At 47.6% G+C, this 10,752-nt stretch overlaps 1 protein-coding gene across 1 annotated transcript; it reads left to right on the plus strand.

The window, feature by feature from the left end:
* The first annotated feature begins 4,446 nt into the window (after window positions 1-4,446).
* LOC123102816 (O-fucosyltransferase 9) lies at window positions 4,447-9,378 on the plus strand. Its single transcript, XM_044524251.1, has 10 exons — window positions 4,447-5,046; window positions 5,948-6,020; window positions 6,131-6,198; window positions 6,625-6,713; window positions 6,948-7,145; window positions 7,229-7,433; window positions 7,511-7,678; window positions 7,959-8,126; window positions 8,262-8,452; window positions 8,764-9,378. Exons 1-10 carry the CDS (start codon window positions 4,669-4,671, stop codon window positions 8,897-8,899), a joined length of 1,674 nt encoding a protein of 557 aa, XP_044380186.1. The 5' UTR covers window positions 4,447-4,668; the 3' UTR covers window positions 8,900-9,378.
* The last annotated feature ends 1,374 nt before the right edge of the window (window positions 9,379-10,752 follow it).

Here is a 10,752-nt window from a genome sequence, read left to right on the forward strand (position 1 = left end):
AGCATGTAGGAGAGAGTAGATTGAAGTCCTCCAAGTAGCATCTTCAAGTAGTGTCCAAGTAGCATCTCCAGTAGCATCTCCACGTAGCATCGCATAGCATAATCCTACCCGGCGATCCTCTCCTCGTCGCCCTGCGGAAAAGCGATCACCGGGTTGTCTGTGGAACTTGGAAGGGTGTGTTTTATTAAGTATCCGGTTCTAGTTGTCATAAGGTCAAGGTACAACTCCAAGTCGTCCTGTTACCGAAGATCACGGCTATTCGAATAGATTAACTTCCCTGCAGGGGTGCACCACATAGCCCAACACGCTCGATCCCATTTGGCCGGACACACTTTCCTGGGTCATGCCCGGCCTCGGAAGATCAACACGTCGCAGCCCCACCTAGGCAAAACAGAGAGGCCAGCACGCCGGTCTAAACCTAAGCGCACAGGGGTCTGGGCCCATCGCCCATAGCACACCTGCACGTTGCGTACGCGGCCGAAAGCGGAACTAGCCCCCTTAATACAAGAGCAGGCTTACGTTCCAATCCGGCGCGCGCCGCTCCGTCGCTGACGTCTGAAGTGCTTCGGCTAATACCACGACGTCGGGATACCCATAACTACTCCCGCGTAGATGGTTAGTGCGTATAGGCTCGTAGCCAGACTCAGATCAAATACTAAGATCTCGTTAAGCGTGTTAAGTATCCGCGAACGCCGAACAGGGCCAGGCCCACCTGTCTCCTAGGTGGTCTCAACCTGCCCTGTCGCTCCGCCACAAAGTAACAGTCGAGGGCCGTCGGGAACCCAGGCCCACCTCTACCGGGATGGAGCCACCTGTCCTTTCAGCCCCCTCATCAGAATCACTTGCGGGTACTCATCGAGCTGACCCGACTTTAGTCACCATCTGTATAGTATGTATGTATGTATATACCCGTGATCACCTCCCGAGTGATCACGGCCCAATAGTATAGCAAGGCAGACTGACAAGAATGTAGGGCCAATGATGATAAACTAGCATCCTATACTAAGCATTTAGGATTGCAGGTAAGGTATCAACAGGTGTAGCAACAATGTCAGGCTATGCATCAGAATAGGATCAACGGAAAGCAGTAACATGCTACGCTACTCTAATGCAAGCAGTATAGAGAAGAGTAGGCGATATCTGGTGATCAAGGGGGGGGGGGGCTTGCCTGGTTGCTCTGGCAAGAAGGAGGGGTCGTCAACTCCGTAGTCGAACTGGGCAGCAGCAGCGTCGGTCTCGTAGTCTACCGGAGAGAAGAGGGGGGGAGAAATAATGAATACAGAGCAAACAAAGCATCACAAAATATAACAAGGCAATACGCGGTGTTCGGTGTGCCCTAACGCGGTAGTAGGTGATACCGGTGAAGGGGGAAAACATCCGGGAAAGTATTCCCGGTGTTTCGTGTTTTCGGGCAGAGGAGCCGGAGAGGGAAAGTTGCGGGTTCGATAGGTTAGAGGGGTGTGGCGGATGAACGGACTGCGTATCCGGAATCGTCTCGTCGTTCTGAGCAACTTTCATGTTGAAAATAATTTAATCCGAGTTACGGATTAAAAGATATGATTTTCTAAATATTTTATTAATTTCTAGAATTTAATTAATTATTTAATTTAACCCGAAAATGGAATTATGACATCAGCATTATGTCAGGGTGATGTCAGCAGTCAACTAGTCAGTTGACCTAGTCAAACTGACATGTGGGTCCCATTGTCATTGTGTGTTAACTAATTAACCATGTTAATTAGATTAATTAACAGATTAGTTAGGTTAGTTATTTAATTAGGTTTATTAAACATACTTAATTAAGTTAATTAATTTAATAATTAATTAATTAATTAATTTAATTATATTTTTATTATTATTAATATTTATTTATTTTTTTTCTCTTTTTTTTCTGTTTTGGGGGCTTGAGGCCCCACTTGTCATAGGCCCATAGGGGCCTAACGGATCGGGTGCGCCCGATCGGGCGGTTTTGGGCGCAGGGCGAAGCCCCCAGGGCTGCGGCGCGGGCGCACGGCGACCGTGGCCGGAGCAGCGGCACGGCGGGGCCAGGACGGAGCCGAGGCCGCGAGGGCGCTCGTCCGCAGGGACGGCGAGGCCATGCCCGCGGCTGGTGACGGCCTCAGGGCGAGTGGTTGCCGGCAGGGTCGGTGCGACCGAGCCGCGGCCAGCGAGAGGGGCCGGGAGGACAGGGGATGCGCGGTGCGAGGGGGAGCGGACGACGTGGGTGGGCGGTGCGCGGTGAGCGCGCAACGGGTGGCGCCGGAGCGCGTCAACCGCGGGCGGGGAGGGCGGTGACCGTGGCGACCTAGGGAGAGAGGGGGCGAAGGGGGAGCTCACGGGGGGGGGAGTAGGGCCAGGGCAGCGGGGCTCGGGGTGGATGCCGGGGACGACGTGCGGCGGGGAAGCAGGCCGGCGGGGGAGGGGCTCCGGTGAGGCGGCGTCCTCCGGGCGCGGGGCGGCGAGGTCGTCGCGGCGACGGGCGACGGGGTCGGGGGGGTTTGCCCCGGTCCATATCCAACCGAGAGAGGGAGGAGGAGGCCGGGAGGTGATGGGCCAGCGAGGTGGCGATGGTGTGCGCGGCGGCGTCAGGGAGTGGAGTGGAGGAGGCGGAGTGGTTGGGGGCAGTGGAGGACGACGACGAGCGAGATCGGGCGCGAGGGATGCCCCGATCCAGATCGAGTCGGGGGGGAAAGGAGAGAGTAGTGTGGGGCGAGTGGGGGTTACGGGTTAGGGTTTCCCCAGAGTGGGGGTATGGAGGAGGGGAGTGGGGCGCCGGCTGGGCCGGCCTGGCTAGCCCAACGGCCAGCTGGGCTGTGGCCCAGTGGGGGGGGAGGGGGTCCTTTTCTTTTTTTCTTTTTTTTATTTCTTTTCAGTTTTCTTTAATTTTAGTTTTATAAAATTTAAAAGTGACAACTAATTTGGTGTTATTTAATAGGTCACAGCCCCAAATATTCTGGCACCTTAAATAAAGTGTTTTGCATGTGCTTATTATTTTAAAATCATTTTAGATAATTGTTTTATCGTTGTTTTAGTTTATTTAGTGCATCTAATCATATTATAAAAATGTGGTTTCACCACCATAATTACTTAGGATTTATTGGTCAACCTTAGAACATTTAATTTTTGACAATTGAAAACTTTTATTATTTGCTTGATTTTGAATTTGAATTCGAACGGGATTTGATGCATCTAGAGGTTAACAACAGTAATCGTGGTGACGTGGCATCGTTAATAGGGAATTACTGTAGCCTAAATATCCGTGCGTCACACATGAACACATGATATACCAAGGTTCAGGCCCCCGATGTGGGTAGAAGCCCTACTTTCTGCCTTGCTTTTTTTTCTCTGATATATGTTGAGAACACAAATGATTACAATGTCGAGGAGGATCTGGACGAGACAGGTATCTCGATGAGATGGCGGAGATTCAGGTGATAATCTTCAGAGATCCTTTCTAGGTGGTATAGACTACAATAGTGTGGGAGATGCTCCTCCTCTACGATGCTCCTGGTGCCCTTTATTAAGCACAACTTATGGAAGGCCTCCATGTCAGTGCATAGGGTGTGTAGAGCGTGGAGTCTGACCCTTACGTTGGTTTGTCTTTTCTTCCTTATTCATAGAGTCCTTCCTTCTTCCGGTACGCGATATGACAGTATTCCTCTTCCCGAGGCGGCGACGAGCCTTCTGGTGTCTGTGGGGTGTATCGGGTTTTTTGGGGCCCCATTTTGGCAGTGAAGGAAGACATGCCGATACATGATTTAACTTCTCTCGACAATGACCTCGCCACAAAATCAGGAAGGAGCTGAGCGTGCGACAGTTGAGACAGAAAGTAGGGCAGAAAGTAGGGCTCCTCCGGCTGAGGGAAGCTCGGGGATGGACGTGAGGAAGGCCATAGCGACCGCTATTTGTTATTGAAGGAGAGATAGAGAGAAGATCCGTTAGTGAGGAAGGAGATGCGGCATCGGGCATGAAAAATGCGTGGACCAAATTAGGATAAGTCATACTGCAGCCTCCCTCACCTGATTTCCAAAGAACACGTGGTGCATAGATGAGTGAGCTGATTTAGAACGTTTTTCAATAAAAAAATGGTCCAAAGAAAGATGAATCTATAACTCAATAAAAGCCACCCACTAAAACCCGTAGCTAGCAGGGAGAAATGTGCTTTTAGCATAAATACTCCTCTTTATTATCGATCTATTAATTCGTTGCTTACCGATTTTATAGTGTTTGCCGCTTCTTGAATTTGATCTACTCTACATAGTTTGCAAACTCCTTCTTCTGTAAAGAAATATAAGAGCATAATCTAAATGCTCTCTCATAGATTTTCCTTTCGAAACCGAAGTAGAATTTCTAAGTTTGTTGACAAGACATAGAATGGTGTATATTTGTTTGTATTTAGATCTGTTTAATAGCCGGAATTTCGCTTATGCCACAAACAATCAAGACACATAGACGTCGACAGTCAATAAGTCGGCGAGCATCCACCTCCACCAATAGGAGAAGACCATCCGCGCACCGGCGGTTGCCAACACGATTCCACTACAGGTCTCCTCCTCCGGTGCCCTCCGCGCTAAACCTCGGCGCCCCCAACGAGGCCACCCGCTCCATCGCCGAGCTGAGCAGAGCTCGCATGATCCCGCGAGAGCCCCGCTACTGAGGGAGCGAGAGATGTCCGTCGCCCCGTCGGCGCGCGGCGGCTGCGGTGCCGCCAAGGCCGCGCGGCGCCACCAGGCAGGGCGCGCTGGCGGAGGGAGGCGCCGCGCCGCCGTGGTCCTCCTTCTCCTCGCGCTGGCATACGCGGCGGGGCTGCTCATGTTCGTCTTAGGAGGCGGAGGTTCTGTCGACGGCGGCGGCCACGCGGGCGTGACGGTGGCATCGTTACGGCGGCGGCGCGCGCTCGCCCCGTCCCCACCGCCGCCGGGATCGGTTTACCGCAGCCACATCGTGTTTAAGCGGCTATGGCCGGACATACGCGACGACGCCGCGTCCGCTTCGACCGCCACCTCCGCTTCCGTCTCCACCTCCTCTCCATGGCGTCGCAGCATGGTGGGTGGTCTTTGTTCTTGCAGTTACCGTTCTCCCTGGGGAGATTTGGGGTTCTCGCGTGCTTGTTGCCTGCTTCTTCGGTTCGATCCTTCTACTTCTTCAGGTTTCACAATGCACTGAACGCATTAGGCGAAATATTCGGGGAGAATTTCGGAACCCTTTTGGTGCTTTTGCTCTGATTTATCAGGGGAACGACGCCCAATACATTATTGCATCGTGAGCTGGTATTCTTGGTGTGTGAGTGATTTGCGCAAAAAGTCTTAGTTCTAGATTCCTAGTTTTCCCCTTCCCGTGAGCGAGGTCATGTGCCTCTGCATTTCCGTTGTGTACGGCTACACTCGTGATCTTATCTTGGATGTACTCCTGTGTACTACTAGCAATAATGCTAAACATACAAAGAGTTACACGCAATTACATGCTGACTAGCCTTTTTCTTTCTAACTAACCACTCCCCCCTGATTTTCATGGGGTGGCCCCGTCTCCCTCTTAACCTCCAATCACAATCCGTACTACTAGTATATCTCTGCTATGCCAAACAAGGAAGGTAATGTCTAGAAGTAAATATCCGTAACTCCTTACGATTCCGATGGAAGATTAACTAGATTTTTGGGCAGGTTGTGAATGCAGTCAGTGTAAATGAGCTGCTCACTTCAGAGTTAAATCAGTTAGTATTGCTCCAAAATACTCTGAACTTAACACCTCAGAGTTAAATCACTCTAGTAATATTGCTCCAAAATACTCCAGAGTCTAGTATTGTTCAGTTCAGGTTGGGAGTATCAAATATGTTCGCAAGGAGGAACCAACTTCTTAAATCAGTCCTAAGAACTTCCAGCATATTCACTTTTGTCCATCGAACCTAACTGCTCTTATCAATAATCGTATCAAAATATTTATGGTGCAGTTAATGACATCACGTTATCCAAATTCTGGAGAGCTATGGATGCCATGCGTCAAGAGGAGGCTGATTCCATCAGGTTCCACTTTCATACCTTTTGTTATTTTTCAATAAACTAACTGTTCCCACTTGAAAGTGGAGGTTAAGCTAAATACCTGACTGGCTGGATCGTTTTTGGGCTCTTTACAGATTTGCCGACTTCAAATGGGTATCTCATAGTTGAAGCAAATGGTGGTCTGAATCAACAGCGTCTTTCTGTAAGTTCCTGGACCACGTTAGATACAGCAAGCAAGCAATACCATTGCTAGTACCTATACAAAAGTCCAGTGCCGTATGAATCCATTGACACCACTATGTAACTTGAAGTCATGTACTATCACTTGATTGAGATGGCTTTCATCAATAACTTTGTGCTGGAAAGGCATTAGTACTATCTTTGTACATACATAGGTGTATTATTCATCCAAAGATCACTGATACTTGCTTTCATCTTTTTGGTCACATGCCATCTGATCTTCTGTTGGGATATATATTTCTTCTGACCTGAGAGCTTGAGAATTAGACTCTGGTCTCTACCATTTGCTGTGATGTGGATGTCTCATTTTGTAAAGTCCTTAGAACCTTCACACTATGCTGAGTAATAATTATTGACAGTGCAGTTCCATTTTTTTTTCTCAATACAGATCTGCGATGCAGTTGCTGTGGCCAGCTTGCTTAATGCAACTCTTGTGATCCCAATATTTCATTTGAATAGCGTTTGGCGTGATCCTAGGTAACTAATGCTATTTTGTTTGCTCACTGCTTTGTTTCTTAACATTAGATAATTGCATTTTTATATGATGGATGCCTGTCTGGAGCAGTTGTCTCTTGCTCATTTTTTTATTGTCTGGAGCAGTTTGTTTGACTTCTAAAGTTCACTTCTGTTAGTTATAAACCCGTGAATATTTTTGAAATTCTACTTCGTGTTCTAATATGTATTGGTTCTTCCTGATGTTTTGTTTCTCAGCAAATTTAGTGATATTTTTGATGAAGATCGTTTTATCGGGACACTCAGACAACATGTAAGAGTTGTGAAGGAACTCCCAAAAGATGTTCTGCTGCGTTTCAATCATAATATAAGCAGCATACCAAATATGCGAACTAAAGCCTACTCATCCCCAGATCATTATGTTCAGAAGGTGCTTCCGAAATTAATGGAGTTAGGGTATGGTAAACGCTCACCACCTCAGAAATAATAGGAGAGGCCTTGTTTGAGAATGGGTTTCATTATATATCTATTCTATGCAGGGTTGTGCGCATTGCCCCATTCTCGAATAGATTGGCTCAGTCAGTTCCATCGAATATCCAGGCCTTGAGGTGTTTGGTAAACTACGAGGCTCTGCGGTTTGCCGAACCAATAAGGGTTCTTGCAGACGATATGGTTGTTCGAATGATGAAAAGGAGTTCTTTGGCTGGTGGGAAATATGTCTCGGTGCATCTCCGTTTCGAAGAGGTCTCAATATACTCTCTCTTGTGAGTTAACTATTACATAGTTCTTCCGTTATACTAAAATTTGCGCACACTGTTTAGGATATGGTAGCCTTTTCATGCTGTACATATGATGGTGGCCGGAAGGAGAAAATTGAAATGGAAAATGCCCGTGAAAGGAGCTGGAGAGGGAAGTTTCACCGACCTGGTCGAGTTATCAATCCCGAGGCAAACAGAAGGGATGGGAAATGCCCGCTTACTCCTCTAGAGGTTAGGATTTTTTTTCACTGGTTAAAGCACTTGTGTGGATATATGTACACCCAATGATGCATTCGTATTTCAGGACATTAATTAACATCACAATAGGCCTGTTATACTAGAATTGATGTTTGTTGCTTAGTTTGTGATGCTTCAGGTCAATAATAATAACCTTTTAAGTTCAGTGCCATCAGTTGTGTCTCTTTAGTAGCATTCAGAACAAATTTAGAAGCTTTCAAGTATGTAAATATACTCACTAAAGCTAATATGTTAACTGACTGAATTTGAGCAGGTTGGCATGATGCTGCGAGGCATGGGGTTTGACAATACAACTTTCCTCTACGTTGCCTCCGGTAAAATATACAATGCTGCAAAATACATGGCTCCCCTTGGCCAGATGTTCCCTCTTTTACAGACCAAGGACACTCTTGCATTGTCTGAAGAGCTTGCTAAGTTTGAGGTATTGTTTCCGCCAGCCAGCCCATCAGCCTAGCTGGATGTCGTTCTGAATGTCAGATGAATATGCATGCATTGAACTGTTCATCAATTCACATTGAATTCTTCATACCGTTACTCACCAACCTATTCTCTGTAGGGGTACTCTTCTCGGTTAGCAGCATTAGATTACACCATCTGTGTTCAGAGCGAAGTGTTTGTGACGACTCAAGGGGGGAACTTCCCTCACTTTTTGATGGGACACAGGCGTTACCTGTTAGGAGGGAATGCAAAGACAATAAAACCCGACAAACGGAAGCTGGTCTTATCTTTTGACGACCCAAATATCAGGTCAGTTTGAGCTGCCATTATATGGTCAACAAAGTATTATAAATCACACCGAATCAGTTTCAGTTTTTGAGTATATGCTGGAATCTTTCACCAAATCAAACTGCTGAAGCAGTTCGCTGCCCTTGTTATTCCTTCACCATCCAAGACTGTAGCTTTTGCCTACTTTTCAGAACGCATTAGCCATGTTAACAAATTGAAATACATCTCCGAGTTGACCTTCACATACATGCTCTGAATATTTGCCCATCTTTGCTTAACGTGTAAATGGATATAGTGGTATATGAAACTCAAATTGTTTCTTTGAACTGCAGATGGAGTCGATTCAAGCACCACATGCTGGAAATACTGCACCATAGTGACATAAGGGGCATCGCATTCAGGAAACCTAATGATTCCATATATACCTTCCCAATGCCTGATTGCATGTGCCAACAAGATGGAATATGATCTAGGCGTTAGCATACATAACTGAGGGATGCATATCCTCTGCCTTTGTGCAACAAAGGCACCAAAGGCACGGCATCGTTGACTGCATGATCATGATTTGATGGTCATGATGAAAACTGGAGTGAAATAAAGCATTTGGTGCTTCTCAGGAGATTCTGAAACCCTCTGGCATGCCTCAAACCGTTCGATTCTGGATATAATGGTCAAAAGGTGCCTCATGACAATGAATTCCAGAGGATCCGAAATTGAGAGGATGCGAGGGATTTTGTAAAGTTAGTAAATCTGTAGGTAGTCCACCATATAGCAATCTCCATTTGTTCGATCTGTCTGTAGGTTGTAAAGAGAAAAGAGCTACGAGATTGGGTTGTAGATATGAGCACAACCTGAGTGCCTCGATGTATATTCGAAAAACAAGGGCTAACAACAACAAAGAAAGGAATTTTTCAGTATATCATCACTCATCAGTGCTTGTTCTTGCATTTCATCTTGCCCTTGACAATTCATATTTATGAGCATGTTCTTACAGTTCAGACCTCATGTTCTTTTTTCTTTCATTGGGGTATGTTTTTTTTCAAAATGATATGTACCACTTTTTTGTACTTAAAAAGAGCATTCAACTATAAAGTTTTTGTGCCTTGATTTTGAATTTGTGGCTTGATGTTGACATTAGGGCTTGCTTGACGGGCCTGTTGTCTTTTCTGACGTCTAGGCTATGATGAATGATTTTTGCTGGGACCCTGGCATGCTTGCAGGCCTCCGGGCAAGATGTCCCAGTTGTCTCTGAGGAACTTTAGGAGCGCGGCCTCTTGTTCTTTGCCAAGGTTGCCGCTGATGATCATGATTTTCGTCGGGTCCTCGGGGTGTATTTGGAGCTTCTTTGCTTCTTTTGGCGGCTGGAAAGGCGGCCATTGCCTAGGCTTGCGGGGTAGCGTCGCAGTGGTTGGGTCAATGGATTTCTTGATTTCCTCAAGCTCTGTGGAAGCTAGGGCGGCTTTGGCTTTGACATTTGCGACCTCCGCCTCTAACGCCCTTTCGGCGCTGTCGTGGATGTTGATCGCGTCGTGTGGCCATGGCATCTTGAGCTAGAGATATGCATAGGAGGGTTGCGTCATGAGCTTAGCATAGGCCGGTCTGCCGAGGGTAGCGTTGTAGCCCATGCGGAACAGTGCGACCTCGAAGCGGATTGTCTTTGATATGAAGTTTTCCTCCTTTCCGAAGATGGCCTCTAGAGCTTGAGAGGATGCACCGGCCTTCCTGGTACAAAAGCATAGAAGCCGATGGCGAAGGGCTCGGGAAAGATTTGGAGATCCCCATCTTAGGCAAGGTGTGGGATGTTAACTCTGCTGCCTCCATCCATCAGAACCTGGGGAAGTCAGCAATCTTCCACAATCGGATATATCACCAAGGCGAATTTTCTCGGATGAGGAATGTAGGTCAGGTGGTCGGTGAGGTCGAAGGTGATCGTAGAGTCAAGTTGCCATGGGCTCCGTGGAGGCCAGCAAGATCGGGTAGACCGCGCGTCAAGTGAGCTTCTGGGCCCAACGTGTTTCGGCGGCTTGGAAGATCATGTTGGCGCTTTGAGATCGGGTGAGCTGGTGGGTTAATGGAGGCCCAACCATCCTGAGGTTGGCCATGACCAGCCTTGCCCCCCATGCCAGTGGTGATGGAGGGGCGAATAAACATACGGTGTCGTCGTGCCGAACGAAGTGGAACGCGAGGCTCCCGAAACGTATGGTGTCGATGTAGCCCAACAATGTTATGTCATAGAGCAGCCCCTGACAATCAACGGCGAGCTCGAAGGAGCTGAAGGTGAAGTTTTATCCCAACATGTAGCGTCGACCATGAACAGAGAT

Source organism: Triticum aestivum, chromosome 5A (genome assembly GCF_018294505.1).
Source record: "Triticum aestivum cultivar Chinese Spring chromosome 5A, IWGSC CS RefSeq v2.1, whole genome shotgun sequence".
Lineage (NCBI taxonomy): Eukaryota > Viridiplantae > Streptophyta > Magnoliopsida > Poales > Poaceae > Triticum > Triticum aestivum.